The 25,055-nt window shown below is 44.3% G+C and overlaps 1 protein-coding gene across 4 annotated transcripts in view; it reads right to left on the reverse strand.

The window, feature by feature from the left end:
• CHM (CHM Rab escort protein) overlaps positions 1–25,055 on the reverse strand; it is a 232,771-nt gene that overhangs the window by 148,677 nt on the left and 59,039 nt on the right. For all 4 annotated transcript variants that reach the window (XM_075940753.2, XM_075940752.2, XM_075940754.2 and 1 more), the window contains exons 3-4: positions 22,143–22,215; positions 15,737–15,861 (exon numbers count right to left, since the gene is read on the reverse strand). In XM_075940753.2, coding sequence (XP_075796868.2) covers positions 15,737–15,861; positions 22,143–22,215 — 198 coding nt within the window. The remainder of the gene's footprint in view (positions 1–15,736; positions 15,862–22,142; positions 22,216–25,055) is intronic.

The following is a 25,055-nucleotide window of genomic DNA, read 5'->3' on the forward strand; positions in this document are numbered from 1 at the left end:
CAATACCAGGGAGTAAAGACTTTAGGTAAGAACTTTGAATATGTTTGGAGGACCACCCTGTCCTTATGAAAAATAGTGAAGGGTGGGTCGGCCATGAATGTCCCAATTTCATTTACTCTTAACTGAGGTAAGTGCAACTAGCGTTACGACTTTCATTGAAAGATGCATCATTCAACACATGGCCATGGGTTTGAATGGTTTATGAGTTAGAGCTTGTAGCACAAGGTTTAAGTCCCATGCTAGGACTGGTGCTGTAAGCGGCAGAAATGTGTTCTGGATGTCCTTTAGGAAACATTCGGTTGTGGGAAGGACGAAAACCAATTTGTCCTCGGTGGGATAAAACACAGCTATAGCCGCAAGGTGAACCTTTAGCGAGCTGAAGGAGAGGCCTGTATGTTTTAAGTGTAAGAAGTACTCTAGTATGTCGGCCAGAGGAATTGAGAGTGCATCTGCCAATCTGAGGTTCTCCCAGAAGAGAATCTATGCCACTTGTACAGGTAAGACTTTCTTGTTGAGACCCTGCAACTATTTATTAGGATCTGTCTAACCTGATCCGTGAATGTTGCTTCTATTGAGAAGAGCCAGTGAGGAGCCACATGAGGAGATGAAGAATGCGGAGAGATGAGTGACAAACACGCTCCCGTTGCTGAGTCAGGAGACGAGGGACTATCTGAAGGTGCAATGGAGTCCTTAGAGACATGTGGAGTAGGTAAATATACAATGTCTGGCGGGGCCAAGCTGGAGTGATGAGGATTACTAATGCTGTCCCTGCTTTTATTCTGTTGACTGCTTGGTGGAGAAGCGGGATTGGTGGGAAGGCATAGAGGAGGGGTGTGTTCCAAGATATTGTAAAGGCATCCCCCAGAGAGTGTAGTCCAATGCCCACACGAGAACAGTACTGTGGACACTTTTTGTTCACAAAGTTTGCAAACAAATTGATTTGTGAGAATCTCCAGTTGAGAAAATCATGTGGAGTATGCCATCATCCAATTCCCATTCGTGGTTGGAAGTGAACTTCCTGTTGAGGGTGTCCACCATAATGGTCTTTGCCCAGTAGATAAGCAGCTTGTATGCGGATACTGTGGTCTATAAACCATGACCATAGGTGTGTCACCTCTTTGCACAGGTGCAAGGATCTGGCTCCTCTTTGCCGGTTTATGTAGTACACTGTAGCTTGATTATCCATAAAAATATGTACTGTGTTGTCAGAATTTCCTGCAACGGATACAGGGCATGAGTACCGCTCTGAATGCCAACACATTGATGTAGAAGGAGCACTCACGGGCCTGCCATTGTCCCTGGACCGAGAGGGGGCCCGAGTGTGCTCCCCATCTCAGGAGGGAGGTATCCATCGTCATCACAATCGGCAGGGGAGCTCTGCAGCAGCATACCCCAGCACATACTTTTTTTGGTCTGTCCACCAATCTAGTGAGCGCTTGACCCTGTTTGGGAGTGAAAGCAGCTTGTTGACGCTGATGTAATGGGGCCTGTACACCGTTCTGAGCCATTGCTACATTGGTCTCATGTAACCTGGCATGCGATACTACTGATACAGCCATGTAGCCTAGAAGCCGTAGACAAGTTCTTGCAGGAACTTGTGGGCTTGTCTGCAACACATCGACAAGGTGTTTGATTGTTTGGAATCAGTGGTGCAGAAGAGAGGTTGTTGCCTAGATGCAGTCAAGATAAACTCTATAGTCTGGGACGGTTAGAGCTTGCATTTGGCTAGGCTGATTTGGAGTCCTAACATCTGAAATAAGGACATGACCTGAGAGAGTGCTTTGTGAGCCTCCTGGCGGCTGGGCACTCTGATCAGGCAGTTGTTGAGGTAGGGGAATACAGCTACACCTCGCTCAAGGAGGTGAGCTGCCACTACTGTGATGAGTTTTGAGAAGACCTTTGGGGCCGTAGAAAGTCCGAAGGGCAGCACTGTGTATTGGAAATGTGCTGTGCCCAGTGTGAACCTGGAATATTTGCGATGCGCGGGATGCCTAAATATGTGAAAATACACGTCTTGGAGGTCAAGAGTTGATAGCCAGGGCCCTTCGTTTAGGGCTGGTATTATAGTAGCTAAAGTCACCATCTTAAGCACTCCCTTCGAATGTAACGGTTGAGTTTCCTGAGATCGAAAATTCATCTCCAACTTCCCAATTTCTTTGCTGCGAGGAAATAACAGGAGTAAGAAGCCTGTTTTTGTGACCTTGAGGTACTGATTCTATGGCACCCAGATGGAGTAGAACACTCTCGTGAGATGAGACAGGGAGGGAGGATGGGTGGAAGGAAAAATGATAAAAGGGATGCAGTATCCTTCTCTTACAACTTCTAGCACTCATTTGTCAGTCATGATTGCTAACCATTGGTAGAAGAAGGGTAGGAGGCAGTGGTGGAAAAGTAGGTAGGATTGCAGATGCTCCATATGAAGTGGTATCAGACTCTCAATCTAAGCTTCAAAATGTTTGCCTGGAGATAGATGGCTAGGATGCCAGTGGTCTGTTTGTGTTTGGTTTGATGTTGTCTCCTCCTGTTGTCAAAGTGTGTCTGAGTGTGATTGAAACGCTGCAGGCACATGGATCCCAAGGGTTTTCAACATTGTTCTGGAATCCTGGAGCGAATGGAGAGATGCATCGGTTGTGTCCATGAACAACTTAGATCCCTGGAAGGGGAGGTCCTCTATTATGGCCTGCACTTTGCGAGGAAAACCTGACAGGTGGAGCCAGGAGATCCTCCTTATGACGATAGATGTTGCAATGGAGCATGAGGCTGTGTCAGATGCATCGAGGGCAGCTTGAAGGGCCATTTGGGAGATCAGCATTCCCTTGTTTATGTTGGCAGAGAATTGTTGTTTCTTACCCTCTGACATGTTATCAATAAAAAGTAATAGTTGTTTGAAAATGTGGTGGGTGTATTTAGCCAACATGGCTGTATAATTCAATATATGTAACTGAAGTGAAGCTAAGAATAAGCCTTCCTTTCCATATGATCTAATTGCTTCCACTCTTTGTCACAAGGGGTAGTGTGCGTTGCGCTCTGTTTACCTCTTTGGCCCTTCACTACAGAGTTGGAGGACGGATGAGAAAAGAGGAAGTCCATCTCCTGAGGTGCCATGTAATATTTGTGATCAGACCTCTTGCAGACTGGTGGAATCATGGCTGGCATCTGCCATATAATCTTGGCAAGGTCCATAAGGGCCAGGTCCATAGGCAAGGTTAGTTTGGCAGTTGGTGCAGTGTGGAGTATGCTGGTCAGTTTGTGTTAGGTCTCCAGGATATGGTCCTTGAGGTCTCCCTGGTCATCAGCTACTCGTTTAAAGAGCTCTTTAAAGAGCGAAAGTCGTCACCCACCATAGGGGGTGGGGACATAAGGGTGTCATCAGGAAAGGAGGATGTGTGTTGCAGGGTGAGAGGAGACTGATGATTCCTTGTCACTGGAAGCAATGTCCTCCTCCTCCTGGTAGAGCAACCTGTCAACGGGCAGAAAAGATGATGCTTTGGAAGCAGGGGCAGTCAGAATGGGCTGTTGACCTTGAGCCTGATGATGAACCCACAGGTCCCATTAAGGCCAGTTGGGGGGGGAGGGGGTTAGAAGCACCTCGGCAACCATTGAAGAGGCTGTTGCTGAGCCCCTGGCACTGTGGGTGGTTGATGCTGTTTTTAGGGAAGAATGCCTTGGGGAATGGGTACCAATCACCGAATCATCACTTTTAACAAAGGCGGTGCCGAGTGTGGTGTAAGTGACCGTAGAAAGCTCTGTGGCGATAGGTGCTTGCCCTGGCTCCTGCAGTGCCGTTGGAAGCTGGGTTGGAACTATAGCCACAATCTTCAGTGCCGACGCAGTCTGCGGTGCCGATGGTGAAGAGTAAAAGGATGTTGGTACCGCATGCTTGTGGCTCTTCAGTGCTGGAGGCGGCATAGGTGCCAACAGTACCAAGTGCACCTTCGTCTTCTTCGGTGCCAGTGGCAGCTGGCTTGATTTTTTCTTTTCTCGGTGCCGACATATGCACCATCAGTACCAATGGCACCAATTTTGCCTTCGCCTTGCCTGAAGGCTTAGCAGGCTTATGTAGGTCCTTTGACCCTCGGGAACCATTGGTACCTGTCGGTCCTGGAGTCTCCCTGTCTGGAATCCTGGAAGGTGTTGGAGCAGGTGGCAATTTAGGCGCTTGCTCCTGTTTTTTTGACGGAGAGTCACCCTTACTGGAGGTATGGGACCTCTTCCAGATCTGGTCAGAAGAAGAGTCCCTCATAGAGACACTGACCGGTGTGGTCTTTTCAGACATGGCCAGGGATGATGGTTAGCACGGGAGGGACGACTGCTCCGAGTCCGAAGCTGGTCTCACCATGTTCTCCAGAGGGCGAAGTTTCAATTCGCGGTCTAACAAAAATGTTTTTTAAACCTTTTACAGGAAAGAAATCTAAACTCTGACTAACTACTAACTAAAACTAACGGGAATGCTATCAAAACTAGTAAGCGAAAAAGGAGAGCAACTGCGGTTCTGACTGACGCTGATGGCAGTAGAGAAGGAACTGAAGGGATGGTTGCTGCACATGCATGGTAGCAGCACCGTGTGTCCCATCTGCTGTGCATGCGTGGCACACCGGAGGGCACTGCTACTGAAAATCTCTGTCCGGACACACAGTGGCGCTGCAAGAGCTAGAGGTGGAGCACCCACACGGACACTCCTCGAAGAAGAACATCAGACCCCTTTAAGGATTGCAACACCCAATGGGCTTGAGAAGGGTTCTGTGTCTGACTGGTTGCACAGAAACGCAGCAGAGCTCCTACATACAGAAGGGAGGGGTTTTATAAGCCTTTCCCTAAACCAGAGATCCCATTCTGGATTGGGACGAAAAAGCTATTGCAAAGAAGCAGCAGGCAAAGGTGATGCCATGGTTACATGTGGTTGCATCTTTTCTGACTCTCCACCTCTGGGTTTGGGAGTGCCCAGGAACCTCACAGTGACCCAAGCCATGGATTGGCTCAGAATCACCCCAAGCATAGCAGCAAAGGCATTAGTGGTGAGCACAAAGGGCTCTTTATGCACTGTGGGAACCACAAATTTTCCCTTGTGGAAGTGACACAGACCTATATTGCCATAGATACCAAGGAGAGGAGGAGGACAAAATATGTGCATGTTCACTTCTGCTCTTTTTTCTTATTTTAGACCATCTTAATGCCCACCCCCTTGCAGTAATTGGACAGATCGCACTGAAAAGGAATATCCCAGCAAGCAAAATAATCTTAGCTGTCACATAACCCCTGTGAAGCCGGTACACAGGGAGTTGAATGAACATTTCAATACAGAATATATTGTCCAATTTTTATTACTATTCACTCTATTTATTTTATATTCTAAATGGAGTTGGCTTCAGATGGAATAGATGTAGTAGAACCTCAAAGAAAAAAGTTTATAGATAACGTGCTGAATATTATGCTGTTAAAATTACTATAATTTAGTACTTCACTTTTGGTGCCAAATCAAAATAAGATACACAATTTGTGCTACATAAATTGTGTATCTTATTTCAAAACTATTTTGAAATAGCTTATTTTGAAATTTGGTGCATCTACACCGGGGTCGGCAAAAGCCTCTCAGCAGGCTGAATCTGGCCTGCCTTGTGCTTTGATCTGGCCCCCGAGGCAATTATAGGCCCCGCCCCCCAATTAAAGTCCAGGGGGGAGGGGAGGAGCTCAACCCCACCCCTCCACACCCCACGCTGCCGCTGAGGCTCTTCAACAGGGCTGGCTCCAAAGGCACCACTTGCACAGCCACACAGTCTGGGGCTAGACCCGGAGGCTGAAGATGTCACTGACATGGTGCCTGCAGGACCGGCCGGCCCCAGGCCATGTGCTCGTGATAGGTGTGCCTCCAGCGCCAACCTGGGGTAGTGGTAGCAGCAGTAGGGGCGCCTCTGGAGCCGACCCTGGGTTGTAGTAGCAGTGCCTCCGGGGGCCAGCCCTGGGCTACCTGGCCACGATAACAGCGCCTCTGGGGCTGCCCCAGGTCATGGCGCTCTGGAGTGGCCTGGGGCCGTGTGACTGAAATGCCTCCAGGGCTGGCCCCAAGCTGCATGGCTGCAGCAGTGGCATCTCCGGGGGTGGCCTGTGGCCACGGCCAGGACAGCATGGATGCAGCCATTGCTGCAAAGGAGTACGAAGCCAAGTAAGGTTCCCCCTAACATCCAGACCTCCCCATACCAATCCCATCATTTCCCTCCTCTCCAATACCCAGTACCCCTAGTTTGATCTGACACCCTCCCTTGTTCTTTTACCCTATCTCCTGGCCACACACTGCCCCCTCCCTTCTTCCTCCTCCCTCCATCTGGCCAGACACCTTACTCCCAGCCTGCTTCTGCATCCCACCTCCCTCCCAGATCCTGCACCCCATCCCTATCCTACCTGCTGGCAGCCCTCTCTCCTACACTGTACCCCTCATTTTTGTCCCTACTCCAGAGCCTAAGGAGGTCCATAAAATCCACTAACTCCAGAACCTCTGAAAAGTAAATCTGGTCTATAGGAAACCCTGAACCTCAGTTTTCCCCTTCCTTTCCTCTCACCTGTGAGGTTAGGGGACTAGAGGAGTGGGGTGTTTCAGTTGGGGCCACATCAGTAAGCGGGGGGGGGGGGGGGGGGGAGAGGTTGGAGGGTTTGGGTTTTTTTTACTTCTCACTTGTGTGGTCCCCAATTGATTTTTTGTGGGTCAGTGACCCCAGACTCAAAAAGGGTTCAACACCCCTCCCATAAATAAAGGAAACATTCAAACCTTTTGTGTTGGACATAATATTTTACTTTATTTAAAATGAAGGTTGATAAACTAACATGAGAAAGTGAAAACGCTTAATTTGTTTCATAATTTAAATTAAACTGTTCTTACTAGCTGCAGCCAGTTCAGAAAATAAAGTCACCATACCGAGCAGCATAGTTCTCAACCCCGCCCTTTCTGCCCGAGGACCCACCGCTCCCAGGTCAGCCCGCAGTCAATTCTGAAATTTGCAAAGTGGCCCTCCCTCTTCCAAAATTCTTGCCCACCCCAGTCTACACAACACCAAATTTCAAAGTAATGCACTATTTTGGGCCATCCCTTATCCCTTGTGCAATGAGGTTTACTGGGATGGTGAAATAGCACGCCTGTAATTTTGAAAAATATTTCAAAAAAATGAGCAGCTTGTATAGACATGGGGTAGCTATTTCAGGATACCAAGTAGCCGTACAGTGTGGACATTCCCTCAATGTATGTGTAATTATGTATGGATAGTTAATGTATCTTTATGACAGGTTCTGAATTACTGTATTTATTTATTTAAATATTTTTACCCCACCTTTCTATTTAAAATATTCAAGGCGGCTATGTATATACTATGATATACAAGTTTTATAGACATAAATTGAGAATACCTCCATGATTGTGGTATATTATTATAGACCTTTGCCTGACTCAAGCTAAAAGCTGACATTTTTATTTAAAATTGGTAGACATTCACCTCCCAAGGCCATCATGGAAATTTGCCTGAGAGTTATGCATTGGAGTATGAAAACAAATATTCAGTCCTGGACCTATAGGCAGGTTTATGGTTCCATAACCATGAAAACAGTCAGTTCTAGAAAAAAATTCTTTATACCGCTAGAAGGAACTCTCCCTCTGCAATAACTTGAGGCCTCTGCTTGTAATCCTCATAGACAAATATCAGACTTTGGCTTCATGACAATTTCTAGAACATTATGTAATTTTAATAGTGTCCAATGATTTACTTACTTTTCTCTCTAATACCTACACGGTTGGTATAGTATTAAGGTCCCTATGGTATTTAAGGCACAATACTTCATGAGTGTGTTAAAAACAGGACTCAAGATCATCTCATCTGAAGAAGTAGTTTTGCCCATGAAAGCTCATGATACTATATATATGTATATGTTAGTCTCTAAGATGCCACAGGACTACTGGTACTCATTTTTAAAAACAACAGGTACACCACATTAAGAGTTCTCCAAAATTTATAGTTCTTCTAGTAAATGAAGCACAATAAACACTAGTATGGGTTAGCAGAAAGGCACTTATTCAAGTCACATATGGCTCTACTGCACACAAGCAATGCAGCTATTCTCCACCTATGTCACTAAAACTTATATACCGTAGCATTATAATTCAGAATTTACCGTAAAAAGGATACACTATATATATATATATATATATACATAAAAATAAAATAAAAAGGATATACTATAATTACACAGACTTATTCTAGAACAACTCAATGAAAAAGTTTGAATGGAAGAAATGATCATGGTTTTGCTGTAAGTGGTATGTTATTTTTAATTTGACTTAAATAAATAATACAATAAAACTTTGTATGCATAAATATTCTAATGTTTTTTCTGTTTTGACAGATACACTTACATGTCTAGCTATGAAAACAACTTTTTTTTTTTTTTTTTTTAAAAAGGGTAGTCCTGTGGCACCTTCAAAGAAGATCATCTCATCAGAAGAAGTGGGTTTTGCCCACAAAACCTCATGATACTACACATATATTTTTATTAGTCTCTAAGTTGCCCCAGGACTATTCCTTTAAAAAAAAAAAAAGTTGTTTTTAAAGTTACAGACTAATATGGCTATCCCTCTAGGATGTCTATGTACAATAGCTCAATAATACAGTCTGATGAATTTTAAAAATATTTTGTAAGAAAAAAATCATATCAACTAACTGAGGATTGTACGACTAGAAATCAATTCAGTTTTATTAACTGCTGTGGTATTTATTTGTATAAAAGGATGCTGTGCGTGGGCAAACAATATATAAGCTATAGACATTTATTTAACCATTGAAACAAACGTCTTTCTTCACTCTGGCTGTATCTTCACCTATGAAGTTCTGCTCTGTCAAAATGCTCATGGAGTGAAACTCTCAAGGCAAATTCACAGAACTACTTCACTTTAAGCAGAAATTCATAATAACCTGAGTTCAATAAGTTTTTTGCAAAGCATTTGGGGCTTGTATTCTACCTTGTTCTAAAAGTCTAAGTCAAAGTTTATCGAAGTTTCACTAAACCTTACATATTCTTAAATCTATTCAGTTCTCCCTTCATGAACATCTTAGTTTCTATGGTTTCTAGGGCTACTAATTTTACTATAAAAGTCCAGCCTCTTTATACAAAACTGAACTCATGACATCTCTCTTATAGGAATAACCTTCCTTGAATAATGTAACAACTGTATCTATAAAAAAAGAAAAATCACTTAAATTAATCCTTTGGGCAGACAACTTCCCACTAATTCACAAAAAGGATACATCTGCAGGCAAATTGTTGTGTAAATTTTGAATATTATCTACCACCATTCAATTAATGGTAGTAACAAAGGAATATCTCAAAGTGAATGTGTCTTATTAATGCCTTGTAACAGCCAACCCTTCAGATAGGTCTAATGAAAAATTGCTAACCAGCTGGTTAATTTATTCAGCACAGGTGTTCACTATTTATTTTTCAGACATTTGCCTTTTTTTCAATACAGCTTGTAGCAGAAACAGTATTCTTTTCCTTTGATGGATGCACTTTGTTCTGAGGCCATTCGTTTCAGATTTGAACAGTGTATATTATACTGCTACCCAGCTGCTTATTCTTTCAAAATAAATGTTTAATGGTTACTTCATAGACATTATAAAGTTAACCAACAACAAAATCAAGAGAACATGTAAGCTGTCAGAAGTGCCATGATCTACTCTCTCAAAAGAAAAGTTTAAGTTGTTTAGATGAACTTTTTCTTTCCTATTTTTATCAACTACCAGCTCTTTTTGTTGGCAGAAAGAGGAACAAGCATTATGCTATTAAATCACCAAATTTTACTTAGTGTGTAAAATAAAACTAGAACTGGAAGTTCAGATTTAAAACTCTTGCACAAATTATGGAATATTTGAAAATATTTTTAACAACCCATTTTTTACTCTCCTACTGGTCAGAGCCATTTTTCAGCACACAACCTCTTTGGCAATTAGCTATACGAAAGTGATTGCAACTTTTAATCCTATTTCAGTACTAGTTTAGAAAATATATTATGACAAAGGTCTGGCAGTGATTATTTCTCTGGGACTAGACAAAGTAATTTTAAAAGACAAATGGAAGCTTTAATTTTTGTCTGTATTGTAGCTGCATATGTGAACCTCAATTTTTGAATATCCTGATTTCTGTGACCTATGGGACGCATTAACCTATTTTTTACATTCAATCAACCTGCTTCCACATTGGTTCATAAAAAAGAATGAATGCTTTCATGATTTGTCTAGTGTGAAGAAACTTGAGAAACTGAAGTTTGGAAGGGGAGAGGAAAGGGCGTGAGGTTCTCTTGCCTTTCTTTTTAAATCCCTTCTCCAGAACAGCAGCGATGGATGGTGATAGGTCTGTTGTTCTTACCTGCACGGAGTGTGCCATGTTTTCCTTCCTCCCAGAAGAAATAACGGATTTCATCTGCACTAAGTGCAAGATGGTTGCCATTTTGGAAGAAAACATTAGAGGACTGGAGGCCCAAGTGTGGACCCTATGCTTGATCAGAGAGGATGAAGACTTCCTCGATAGAAGGCAGCGTTTAATCCTTCAAGCACGGCAGGCGGAAGAGCCAGAGAGGGCAGTATGGGACCAGGTAGAGAACTGGCAGCATGTAACTTCTAGAAGGGGAAAAAGGACAGCACGGGAATCCCTCAATACTATACAGGTAAGTAATCGCTTTCAGGCTCTCTCCACAGGTTCTGCAGTGGTGAATGCTTTGGAAGGGGCCTCACAAGTAAGAAACCGGAAGGGAACACCATCTATTGGAAGGCATGGGATGCGTAGTCTTATGGATGGGGGTTCCATGGCCACCACCCCCAAAAGAAAATGACGGGTGGTGGTGGTCGAGGACTCCCTCCTAAGAGGGACTGAGCCATCCATCTGCCGTCCGGACCTGGAATCTCGAGAGGTGTGCTGCTTACTGGGAGCTGGCATTCAGGATGTGACTGAGAGGCTTACCAAACTGATCAAACCTTTGGATCGCTACCCTTTCCTACTTCTCCATGTGGGAACTAATGCTACGGCCAAGAATGATCTTGAGCGGGTTACTGAGGATTATGTAGCGCTGGGAAGAAGGATCCAAGAATTCGGAGTGCAAGTGGTATTCTCATCCATCCTCCCTGTTAAGGGAAAGGACTGGGCAGGGATCGTCAAATTGAGAAAGTAAATGCGTGGTTGCGCAGGTGGTGTTGCAGAGAGGCCTTTGGTTTCTTCAACCATGGGACTCTGTTCCGGGCACAAGGATTGTTAGGAAGAGATGGGATCCACCTAGCCAAGAGAGGAAGGAGCATCTTTGCGGGCAGGCTTACAAACCTAGCGAGGAGGGCTTTAAACTAGGTTTGTTGGGGGACGGTGACCAAAACCATGAGGGGAGTGGGAAAGTCGGATACCTGGAAGAAATGCAAAGAGGAACAAGCAACAAAGGAGGACCCCTGATTCGAATGGAGACGATAGGGCAATCAACTGGTTATCTGAGGTGTTTGTACACTAATGCGAGAAGCCTGGGCAATCAACAGGGAGAACTGGAGGCCCTGGCCCAGTCCAAGAAATATGATTTAATTGGCATAACAGAGACTTGGTGGGATGATTCACATGGAAGGGTATAGACTGTTGAAGAAGAACAGGCAAGAGAGGAGGAGTTTCACTATGTGTAAGAGAGCACTATGATTGCTCTGAACTCCAGTATAAAGAGGGAGAAAAACCTGTTGAGAGTCTATGGGTTAAGTTTAAAGGAGCAAACAACAGCAGCGATGTGGTTGGTGTCTGCTACAGGCCACCAAATCAGGTGGATGGAGGTAGATGAGGCTTTCTTCGGACAACTGAGAGTAGCTTCAAGATCCCAGGCCCTGGTTCTCGTGGGGGACTTTAATCACTCTGACATCTGTTGGGAAACCAATACGGCAGTACACAGGCAATCCAGGAAGTTTTTGGAGAATGCTGGGGATAACTTCTTGGCACAAGTGCCAAAGGCACAGGGGCCGTGCACAGCTTGACCTTCTGCTCACAAACAGGGAGGAACTAACAGGGAAAGTGGAGGTGGGTGACAACCTGGGAAGCAGTGATCACGAGATGGTAGATTTCAGGATCCTGACCAAAGGAAGAAGAGAGAGTAGTAAAATACACACCTTGGACTTCAAAAAAGCAGATTTTGACTCCCTCAGAGATCTGATGGGCAGAATCCCCTGGGATGCTAACACGAAGGGGAAAGGAGTCCAGGACAGCTGGCAGTATTTTAAAGAAGCCTTATTGAAGGCACAGAAAAAAACCATTCCGATGTGTAGCAAGAGAGGCAAACATGGTAGGAGACCGGATTGGCTTACAGGGGAAATCCTTGGTGAACTTAAGCACAAAAAAGAAGCTTACAAAAAGTGGAAACTTAGACACATGACCAGGGAGGGGCTCGAGAATGCTGGGGAGTTATCAGGAAGGCGAAAGCACAAATGGAACTGCGACTGGCTAAGGATGTGAAGGATAACAAGTAAGGTTTCTACAGGCATGTTAACAAGAAGAAGGTGATCAGAGAGGGTATGCGGTCCCTAATGGATGAAGGAGGTAACCTAGTGACAGATGATGTGGGGAAAGCTGAAGTACTCAGTGCTTTCTTTGCCTCTGTATTCACGGACAACATGGGCTCCCGGAATAATGCGCTAAGTGATGCAAGATGGGATGAAGACAAGACAGCCCTGGTGAGTAAAGAACAGGTTAGGAACTATTTAGAAAAGCTAAACGTACACAAATCCATGGGTCCGGACTTAATGCATCCAAGAGTACTGAGGGAGTTGGCAAATGTCATTGAGGAGCCTTTGGCCATTATCTTTGAAAAGTCGTGAAGATCGGGAGAAATCCCGGATGATTGGAAAAAAACAAATGTAGTTCCCATCTTCAAAGAAGGGAAGAAGGAAGATCCAGGGAACTATAGGCTGGTCAATCTTACCTTGGTTCTTGGAAAAATTATGGAAGGGATCCTTAAGGAATCCATTTTGAGGCACTTGGAAGAGAGGAAAGTGATTAGGAATAGTCAGCATGGATTCAAAAAGGGAGAGTCGTGCCTGGCCAATCTGATTAGCTTCTATGATGAGGTAACTGGCTCTGTGGATGTGGGAAAGTCAGTGGATGTGATATACTTTGACTTTAGCAAGGCTTTTGATACAGTCTCCCACAATATTCTTGCCATCAAGTTAAGGGAAAGTGGATTGGATAAATGGACAGTAAGATGGATAGAAAGATGGCCAGAAGGCCAGGCCCAGCAGGTAGTGATCAACGGCTCGATGTCAGGATGGTGGTTGATTTCTAGTGGAGTGCCCCAAGGTTCGGTTCCAGGACCGGTTTTTTTCAATATCCTTATTAATGACCTGGATGAGGGGATGGATTGCATCCTCAGCAAGTTTGCGGATGACACTAAGCTAGGGGGAGAGGTAGATACGCTTGAGGGCAGAGAAAGGGTTCAGAGTGACTTAGACAAATTGGAGGATTGGGCCTAAAGAAATCTGATGAGGTTCAACAATGACAAGTGCAGAGACCTGCACTTGGGACGGAAGAATCCCAAGCATTGTTACAGGCTGTAGACCAACCATCTAAGTAGCAGTTCTGCAGAAAAGGACCTGGAGGTGACAGTGGATGAGAAGCTGGATATGAGTTGAGTTAACAGTGTGTCCTTGTAGCCAAGAAGGCTAATGGCATATTAGGTTGCATTAAGAGGAACATTGCCAGCAGATCCAGAGATGTCATTATTCCCCTTTATTCGGCTCTGGTGAGGTCACATCTGGAATATTGTGTCCAGTTCTGGGCCCCCCACTACAAAAATGTGGACACATTAGAGAGGGTCCAGCAGAAGGCAACCAAAATGATTAGGGAGCTGGAGCATATGACTTATGAGGAGAGATAGAAGGAGTTGGGTCTGTTTAGTCTGCAGAAGCGAAGAGAGAGGGGATTTGATAGCAGCCTTCAACTTCCTGAAGGGAGGTTCCAAAGAGAATGGAGAAATGCTGTTCTCAGTAGTGACAGATGGCAGAACAAGAAGAAATGGTCTCAAGTTGTTGTGGGAGAGGTCCAGGTTGGATATTAGCAAAAACTATTTCACTAGGAGGGTAGTGAAGCACTGGAATGGGTTACCTAGGGAAGTGGTGGAGTCTCCATCCCTAGAGGTGTTTAAGTCTCGGCTTGACAAATCCCTGGCTGGGTTGATTTAGTTGGGATTGGTCCTGCCTAGAGCAGGGGGCTGGACTTGATGACCTTCTGAGGTCTCTTCCAGCTCTATGATTCTATGAAGCTAAAGTTGAGGTATGTATCCACTATGACTTCTTAAGAATAAAAAACAATTGAATTCAATGCAAAAGCTAATAAAAACAAGATCAAATGCACACCAGTTATTCAGTTCTTAAATGAAGGTTTGCTAATATTCACTAAGCATTATTATGCTTCTGTAGTACTTAGGATTGCTGTACCACCATTATGCTAAGATTTTATTTTATAAATAAAATATTAGCTGAAATTGTTAATTTTCCACTTTATAATTTGTGTATTTAACCAATATTGTATTAATATAGGGTTCTCAAATAATTTTATCGATTTTAAAACTAAGGTTCATCCTATTAAGTAGTTTATCACCTTTCAATGCTGAACCTGAATTAAAAGGCAGATAATTAAATTAGGCTCCCAAATTTACCAAGCAGATAAACCAAAGCAGTGCATAGCTCAGGGGTGGCCAACCTAAACCTGAGAATGAGCCAGAATTGACCAATGCACATTGCCAAAGAGCAACAGTTCTGTCACCAGCCCTGATCATCTCCCCACCACCACTCTGAGCACATTCTGCCTACTGGCAACCCCACCGGTCAATGCCTCCTTCTCCTTTTTCTTCTGTCCACTTGGATCAGCTCTTTCTCAGTGGGAGACACTGAAGGGGGGAAGCATGGATGTGACAGGCTCAGTGGAGAGGGTGAGAAGTGGCAGGATCCTAGAGGGAAAGGGTGGAGGGGGACAGTGCCTAGGGCAGAGCTAGGGGTTGAACAGCGAGCACCCTCCGGTCCAGTGGAGCCACATGTGGCTCTGGAGCCACAGCTTGGCCACCCCTGGCTTAGCTGAATTTACTCTGCATAAAAAGGGACCTATCATGCACAACAATTCAACCTAAAATATCATGCTAATCTTAAATCTGTTTATTGTCTAAAATGCCAAGAACTGAAATTGGTTATCACTATTGCAATTTGTGTCAATGTTAACTATATTATTGAAGTACTGCATTTTGCCTATTTTCTTCTATTTACGAATGGCCACATAAGGGAGATTTTACTTAAGAGCTTAAAGATAATTCTATAGTCCATTTTTACCTGAATTCAGACTGGAAGCTGCAAAGTACAACAACTACATATAGCAGATGGTGAACACCTTCAAACACAACTTATTGCTGATTTTCAATCCAAGGTGAACTATTGGCCTTTTGTTCACTAACTTGCTCAAAATATTTATTACATCAAATCTGAATCTAAGCCAGTAAAGAATCATCCATCTTCTAAGTACAGAAGATTTAAGTATGGGATGCTTAGATAAAAGTTGATAATTTTTAGTTTTTTCTTGAGTCCAAAAGGATACAGATGAAAGAAAAAATATAATTTATAGTGACATCACAACGTAAGTACTCATGCACAATATAAAACGCTATACCAAGGCATTTTGATTATATATCCTCCATACTACTTATACTTACTTGGCATAGCAGATATATTCTATATGCTGAATGGTATTATCCTTCATATTAAGAGAAATAGCTTCTTCTGTTTCAAGGATCAATTTTCTCCAATCGTCACTCTCCTCTCTGACATCCCTCTTTTGCTTAAAAAGAAATATAAAATTATACAAAAATTTTTGAACTCTGCTTAACTAGAACAGTGCTTTAATTGTTTTTAATTAAACTTAAAATGTCACCAATGAAAATGCAAATTGAAATATAAACTTTAGTTCTATCAAATCTAGCTTTCTAGTGATGTTTTTGAGGAACATTTCTTTTTATACCAATGTACAACTAAAATATATAACTTTTTGTAGCTAACTATTCATTCAATTTATATAGGAGCACAGGTGTGCAACAAGAAAAGTATTTAAAATGAGGGCTGGCATTTACAATAGGTTTCTAAGTACCATAATACATCTTTCCACTGATGTAGTATTTGATGACTTTCTACTGAAAGCAAGTTACGGTAAAACCAGAAACTATTTATGTGTTTTCTGTTTCAAATGGGTAGTCCTATTTATGTCAGATAGATGCTGACATGGAACATTAAAATGAAAATGTACTTGGCTTGCAAACAATGTCAAGTAGGTTATTTAAAAAAAAAAGTAATACTATTACCTCTGACAAGTTAGCTCCTATAACAGTGTATAACTCTAAGTCAACCCAAAGTATGATTGCAACATGGGTTGTCATATTCACATTAGCTTTAATCTAGCTAGTACAGGTAAAAATAGCCACAAAGACACAGCAGCACAAGTTCTAGTGTAGGCTGCAAAGGATTGATAGGAATCTTATATATGTACTCATGTTGTTAGCCCATGCTGATGCCTGTGCCATGCTGTATTCCCTGCTATTTTGGCCATGTTAGCTAGATTAAAGCAAGCATGGTAGCACAGCTTGGCATACCAAACCACATGTAGTTATACCCTAAGGCTACATCTAGACTGGCATGATTTTGCAGAAATACTTTTAATGGAAAAGTTTTTCCGTTAAAAGTATTTCCGCAAAAGAGCGTCTAGATTGGCAAGGATGCTTTTGCGCAAAAAGTGCTTTTGCACAAAAGCATCCGTGCCAATCTAGACGCGCTTTTGCGCAAGAAAGCTCCGATGGCCATTTTAGCAAATTCAAGCGGCCAGTGTAGACAGTTGGCAAGTTTTTGCACAATATCTTGCCAGTCTAGACGCACCCTAAGAGTCCGATCCCTCAGTTCTGGCTGAGAACACCTGTGTTAGAGACACCTGGGAATAGCTAGTCAGACTAGAAATGTATCTAAATCACACAGTGAAATTTTAGGAAGAAACCTCCCCGGCAAGAAAATAAGTGCAATGTCATCCTGCTTGTTTGCATATAAGAGCCATTAGATTATTCTTGGAAGAGCACTTGAAACAAAGGACGTGTGTCAAACACCTCAGTGACAAACAATGAAGAAGAAAAAATCTTCTTGATCTTCAATCTTAGCAAACACAAATTCCCTTAGCATCAGAGAGGGAAGAAACTCATCTTTCCATAAAACCATTAAAACAGTAAAGAAATATACAAAACGTGCCTTATTGTTAACTGAGCCACTATGTGACAATATCTTTCACCATTCCCCCTAAGAGCAATTAATAGATTATGAAAGATCTAAGGGTACGTCTACACTTGCACCCTAGTTCGAACTAGGGATGCAAATGTAGGCGACCGAAATTGCTAATGAAGCAGGGATTTAACTATCCCGCGCTTCATTAGCATAATCTCGCCTGTGCGCTATTCCAATCGCCAGCTGATTCGAACCAGGAAGTGCGCTCCGGGTCGCATTAGTTCGAATCAAGCCCCTTGATTCGATTTGGCTGCACTTAGAGTGACACAGAATTCAGGGATTTTCTTGGATTCAAACAATTAGATAAAAGGAAACCTATAAGTAGTTCTGGATCCACAATGCTTGAGCCCCCACTGTTTAAACCAAAGAGTGATGCTGGAAGGGCTGTCCTCGGGCATACCCTCAAAAACCAAGGCCCTGAGAACTTGTTGGATGGGCCCTGGTCCTGGTCTGGTCAGAACCGACATCTGCCATTCTTCCCATTACTATTTCTCTCTGAGTGAAGAAAGCAGGACGGGTGCCCTGCTGAGAGGGTCTGAGGCATTCCTGCCCGACAGAGAACGCCATTGGCTAACCAGTGTATGGACCCCCAGGGACTTTAAGGTGGCCCAGGTATCCTGGAGACTGCAGGCGTTAGTCAATGTGGATGAACCCTCAAACGGTAGGTCTTGAATAGTGGTCTGGAGCTCAGGTGGCACTCCAGACACATGAAGCCAACAGCTGCGATGCAAAATCAGTATAATGGCTACAGTGCAGGCGGCTGCATTGGCCATGCCCAGGGCAGCATGGAGAGCAGCTCAGGAGACCACCCCACCGTCTTCTATAAGGGCTCCAAACTCAGGCCGAGAGTCCCTAGGGACCAGCTCAGCGAACCTGCCCCTGTTCGCCCAGGTGTTATATATGCGTGGAGACTCAGCAGGATCTGCTTGTTTGTTATATGAAGTTTAAGACTCCCAGACACGCAGGCCTTTCTGCCCAAAAAGTCGATTTTCTTGGCATCTGCTCTTAGGAGTGGTGCCTGGCTGGCCCTGCCTCTCCCTGATTCACCGCCTGAACAACCAGAGACCCTAGAGACAGATGGGAAAAAAAGGTGTTCGTTCCCCTCCTGCAACATGAAGTACCTCTGCTCAGCTCTCTTGTCTGTCAGCAGGATAGAGGCCTCGGTCTGCCTCTTTGTGATTCTGGTCACAGTCTTATTGATTGGTAAGGCCACTCTGGTAGAGGTGTTGGGTTGCAGGATGTCGAACATAGCGTCCGAATCCCTGACACCCTTTTTGCCTGGATTCCCAAACTCTGAGCCAGGAGGCGATGAAGTTCATGATAGGACCGCAAGTCCATAGATGGCATGGCATGGAGAGAGCCACCAAGTGCCTCATCTGGTGAGGAGGATGAGGATCCTTTCATGACTACTGCCTCTGAATCCTGAGCTTGCAAAGGGGCCTGTGAGGCTGCAGAAGAGGCAACAGTAGCGGGCTGAGTAGTGGGGGAAGGCCCTCCTTTCCAGGTGATGTTCCGGGGAAGCCTGGCCTGGGGGAAGGGACTGGCTCAACATGGGGAAGCAGATCAGTGAAGTCACCAAGGAAGGAGCCCTCAACCTCAGGAAGACCAACTCCAGTCTAGATGGCTCTGGTGGTAGGCCCGGGGAGTCCAAAAAACCAGAAGAGCTGGGTATTGTTGAACTGGAGTATACATACATGTACAAATGAGAAGATATAGAAAATGCACAGAGCAGAGAAGGCAAAAGTAGAGACGTTGGATAGTGCGTAATTGAAAAGCTGTGTAACTGCATGAAATTTTAGCGGTTACATGATTATTCGGTAGTCCCTGGAGGTGGGACCGGCAGTCAGTGCACTCCGAACCCCACTCCGAGGGATCCCTCTGTCACTCAATGCTACTACCTCTCTAACAGATGCAGCAACACAAGATGGCAAAAGGGAGTTGGTCTGCAATGGGAGCCAGCTTAATACTCCCAAACAGATATGAATTATATTCTTAGCTCTGCCACATCTTGTCTACATAGTGGTTTTGTCAGCACCAGAAGGGTATAATATTTTAATTTGAAGTAACATGTTATATGCTAACTGGCCCATGCAGAATGTGCTGAAGCCCACAAAAAGTCTTATAGTGAGTATTAATATAGTCCAGCTTCAAGCCATGTAATCATATCAATAGTTCTGATATGCTGTAAAATACTGATAAGACTTTTTCACTGGGGTGATGTGAGCCACAATTAATTTGGATTCATTAAGTGATTTGAGATCTTTATTTGGAATGTTCTATGTAAGTGCAAATTGGTATTGTTACCCAGTAACGACACTGAAATGAAAACAGAATAAGTCTTACAATGAATTCAGAATATATCCATGAGGGTGGGTGATGGCTGTAAGAGCTCATTTAATAAAGTATATCTATTATGTTGTCATATGAACTCATTTATACTCTTATCAAAGAGAACGGAGTATTACTGAAAACTAAGAAACTGACAATATAAAACAGTACAATCTTATTTAAAGATTTATTTCAGAGCAATGTTCTCTCTAATCTTTTCCATCCATGTCTGGGTTTTTCCATCCATGTGAAGAATGACTGGACTGTTTTATGTTATGTGCACCGAGGCATGTATGAAAGTGTGCAACCAGTAGAAAGAAAAAACCTAGCTGTGGGCAGGCTGCTAACCATCTGGGCAGCAACTCTCTCCTATATGGCTGCACAAGTGCACAGCTTTCAGGCAACACTGCTTCAGAGAGGATTTTTTTGATAAAAAAATATTATAATTAACAGTTAGAATAATGGCATTACCAGATGCAGCTTAGTTTAAGAAATATCTGTTTTATATAAAATGTTCCAGATTTATCCATGTATAAAAACAAGATGCATGGTAGTTGTGTTTTGCTGGCTTTAATTTTTATTAAATATGTAATATGCAGAGTACTAGGCACTACCTAAATTATTTGTTCCTTATATATTATTACAAAGCTCCTCCTTTCCCGTGGTGGGTCCTGTGCTTTCAGGTAGACTACATGCCTCAGAGGCTCATAGCAGCCCTCAATTTAGACATCAGCTTGCTGTTTGTTACGCAACTCTCATCATTGACCAGCATGGGAAAATGAAGGGAAATCGAGCTTCATAGTCTTTACAGTCCCTCCCAGTGCTACAGGGTAGGACAAACCCTTGTACCAAAACGGGTCTCTTTCTAGTACTCTTTCGAGCCAACCACCCGATGCCCCCCAGACCTCCCCCTCTTCCCGGGACCAGGCTGGCGGCTCCCGGGAGCTTGCCCAGGACCGCAAGAGGCGGGAACCCGCCTGGTCTAGTGCAGACATCGTGGACCTCGTCCACGACCTCCGCACTAGGCACAGGAAAGTGGCCGTCTAGGGCAGGAGAGCTGCCAGCCTGGCCACCCAGGAGCAGGTTTGCATGAAAATCAAGGTGGTCCACTGAGACCCCCCGACCCTGAGCCCTGAGCTTAGAATGGCCGTACTGGGTCAGACCAAAGGTCCATCTAGCCCAGTAGCCTGTCTGCCGACAGCGGCCAACCCTAGGGACCCTGGAGGGGATGGACCGAAGACAGTGACCAAGCCATTTGTCTCGTGCCATCCCTCTCCAGCCTGACACAAACTTTGGGCAGGGACACCACTCCTACCCCCTGGCTAAGACCACTCCATGGACCCAACCTCCATGACTTGATCTCACTTCTCTTTAAACTCTGTTCTAGTTCTAGCCTTCACAGCCTCCTGCAGCAAGGAGTTCCACAGGTTGACTCTTTGCTTTGTGAAGAACAACTTTCTGTTACTAGTTTGAAGCCTGCTACCCCTTCCTTTCCTTTGGTGTCCTCTAGTCCTTCTATTATGGGAACTAATGAAGAACTTTTCTTGATGCACCCTCTCCACCCCACTGATGCTTTTATAGACCTCTATCATATCCCCCCTCCATCTCCTCTTTTCTAAGCTGAAAAGTCCAAGTCTCTTTAGCCTCTCTTCATATGGGACCTGTTCCAAACCCCTCATCATTGTAGTTGCCCTCCCCTCTCTCAACCTCTCTCTTCCCCTCTCCCACCTCCTTTTCCCAGTCTCCCCCAGTTTTGTTCAATAAAGAGAGATTCTATTTTTGAACACAATTGTCCTTTATTTTGTACATCAGGAAGGGGGGCTAGGGAGGGGTAAGTGGAAGGAGGTGAGGGAGGACTGGGGTACGAGCTCCCGATGGGAAGGACTGGGGTGGCTCTGTGGGCTTCTGGGGCGCTGCGGGCCCCCCAATTGCCCCCTCTCTCCAGATGGCAGCCTGCGGCAAGTGCAGCCGGTCTGATGGCCGAGTGCTGTGATGTGCCCAGTGTGGGTACTCCGGGCAATCCAAGCCAGGACTGCTTTGCAAGCGGGGCACCCCTGAGAACTGTCTGTCCGGGGTGGGGGTCGGGTCCCTTTAAGCACAGCCCTCGGCTAGCCTGAGAAGGCAGCTCCACGCTCTAAGTCCTCATCTGATGCCCTGCCGGCACTGCTTAACCCCGGTTCAGGGTCCACTTAATGTGGACATGCTAGTTCGAATTAGCAAAACGCTAATTCGAACTAGTTTTTTAGTCTGGATCCGTTAGTTCGAATTAGTTTAGTTCGAATTAACTAATTCGAACTAAGTTAGTTCGAATTAGCGCTGTAGTGTAGACATACCCTTACTCAGTCTAGGGCTAATATATTTGCCCTCCACCACTTTCCTATACCCCTCTGGCCTGACCCTGACACAGTGTGTTTTCACAAAAAATAAAATACTAGAAACCTGATGTAGGAAATAAAGGTCATTCTAGTTTCTTACCTTATTTTCCCTAATCCAGGAGCATAATCCTGAAAAGCTAAAACTGGCCCAGTTTCCTCCATAGTAATTTCTCCTGCAAAACAAAATTTTAAAAATGAAATTTGGTTAAAAAACTCACAAACAAAAATATAGTTACTGCATACCTATAATTCTGCTTATGGGAATGTGCAGAACTTCAGGAAAAATATTTGTATTAACAGAATTGCTTATTCTATATTCTGAGGCTGAAAGTACCAAATTTCTACTGATTTGTCACATCTCATAGAATCATAGGGCTAGAAGGTCATCAGGAGATCGAGTCCAGCTCCCTGCTCAAAGCAGGATCAACCCTAACTAAATCATCCCAGCCAGGAATTTATCAAGACAGGATTTAAAAACCTCTAGGAATGTATATTCTACCACCCCCGAGATAACCCATTCCAGTACTTCACCACCCTCCTAGTGAAATAGTTTTTTCTAATATCCAACTTAGACCTCCCCCATTGTAACTTGAGACCACTGCTGCTGCTTCTGTATCCATCACTACTGAAAAGAGCCTCTCTCCATCCCCTTTGAAACCTCTCTTCTGAGAGTTGAAGGTTGCTATCAAATCCCCCCTCACTCTTCTCTTCTGCAGACTAAATAAGCCCAAATCCCTCAGCCTCTCCTCATATCTCATGTGAGCCAGCAGCCTAATCTTTCTGGAGGCCCTACATTGGACTTTCTCCAATGCTTCCACTCCTTTTTATAGTGGGGAGCCCAGAACTGGATGCAATACTCCAGATCTGGCCTCACCAATGCCAAATAAACGGGCATAACAACTGCTCTAGATCTACTGGCAATGCTTCTCCTAATGCACCCTGATATGCCATTATCCTTCTTAGCTATAAAGGCACACTGTTGACTCATTCAGCTTCTCATCCACTGTAATCCCCAGGTCCTTTTCTACCAAACTCCTACTTAGCCAATCGGTCCCCAGCCAGTAACAATGCTTGGGATTCTCCTGTCGTAAGTGGAGGACTCTACACTTGTCCTTGTTGAACCTCATCAGATTTCTTTTGACCCAATACTCCAATTTGTCTAGGTCACTCTGGACCCCATCCCTACCCTCCAATGTATCTACCTCTCCCCCATCTTAATGTCATCCACAAATTTGCTGAGAGTATAATCCAGCCCCTCATCCAGATTATTAATAAAAATATTGAACAAAATTGGCCCTAGAAACGATCCTTGGGACACTGAGCTGGAAAACAACTCTCAGCCAGACATCGAACCGTTGATCACTACTCACTGGGCCCAACAATCTAGCCAGCTTTCTATCCACCTCACAGTCCATTTATCCAATCCATACTTCCTTAACTTGTTGGCAAGAATATTGTGGGAGACCATATCAAAAGCTTTGCTAAAGTCAAGGTATATCACATCCACTGACTTCCCATGTCCACAAAGCTAGTTACCTCATCATAGAAGCTAATCAGGTTGGTCAGGCATGACTTGCTCTTGGTGAATCCATGTTTACTATTCCTGATCACTGTCTCCTCTTCCAACTGCTTCAAAACGCAGTCCTTGAGGATCCCCTCCATGATTTTTCCGGGGACTGAAGTGGGGCTGACAGGTCTACAGTTCTCTGGATCATCCTTCTTCCCTTTTTTAAAGATGGGCACTACATTTGTCTTTTTCCAATCTGGGAACTCTTCGTATCTCCACGAGTTTTCAAAGATAATGGCCAAAGGCTCTGCAATGACATCTGCCAAACCCCTCAGTATGCTCGGATGCATTAAATCTGGACCCAGGGATTTGTGTATGTCTAGGTTTTCTAAATAGTTCTTAACCTGTTCCTTCACCTCCGATGCTGCCCACCTCCTTCCCATACTGTGCTGCCTAATGTAGTAGTCTAGGAGCTGACCTTGCCTGTGAAGACAGAGGCAAAGAAAGCACTGAGCACTTCTGCTTTTCCCACAGCATCTGTCACTAGGTTACCCCCCTCATCCAGTAAGGGCCCCATGCCCTTCCTGATCACCCTCTTATTCCACATCTCCCCACCTGCCACTTTATGTACAGGCCAGTGTTCCTGAAGATGTATGCATCATGCACCCTTGCAGAACTTCCCATGTTGATGTCTAAGAAACAACCACGGTGATCCACATGTGCCTACAGCACCACCCAGAAGTATCACTCTCTGTTGATGGCATGGTGGACTAGTGCTAAAATTGGAATGTATGTGCCATTTATGCCTCCCCAGTTAAAAAAGGCCATTTCTGTGAAGCCATCTGATATGTCTTGCATGTTTCCCAGAATTACAGTCCTCCATAGCAGAATGTGATTTATTGCCCTGCACAACTGCAGTAATGCAGCCCCAATGGTAGACTTCCCCATTCCAACTTGATTTGCAAATGGATCGATAGCAGTCAGGGGCCACCAGCTTCCACATAGAAATTGCCACACGCTTCTCTACTGACAGGGTACCCTTACACAGCAGTTTGGGGGGGCAGCTCAGCACATCCCCAGGAAGGTTGCTTTATGCTTCTTAAAGTTCTGTAGCCACTGCTTTTCACCCCATACATGCATGACAATGCGATTCATCACTCATTGCTGGTTTCCCCAGGCAAAATGCAATGGTCTGCTCTATACAGCTGCTCTGCCAGTGCAAAATGCAACAATAGTTGTTACTGTCTATCTCATGAAAAATACCAGGAGCCCACATGTGTTCTTCTGTCAGTAACTTGAAGAGTAACTCTGCTGCAATGCATGATGTCCCCACGACAGTGAGCAGAGCAGAGAAGTACTGAAGAAGCTAGAGTGCGCAGCACAGAATGGTAGCTGGAAAAATGGCACAAAAGGAAACTGGAAACCCCTGGAGAGCTGGGCCTAGTGCCTTGATGGGACTCTGCATTGTCCCAAAATGTGTCATGTTCTGTTCTGTGTTCTCACAGT

This window comes from Pelodiscus sinensis, chromosome 13 (assembly GCF_052426305.1).
Source record: "Pelodiscus sinensis isolate ZL-2025 chromosome 13, ASM5242630v1, whole genome shotgun sequence".
NCBI classification, from domain to species: Eukaryota; Metazoa; Chordata; order Testudines; family Trionychidae; genus Pelodiscus; species Pelodiscus sinensis.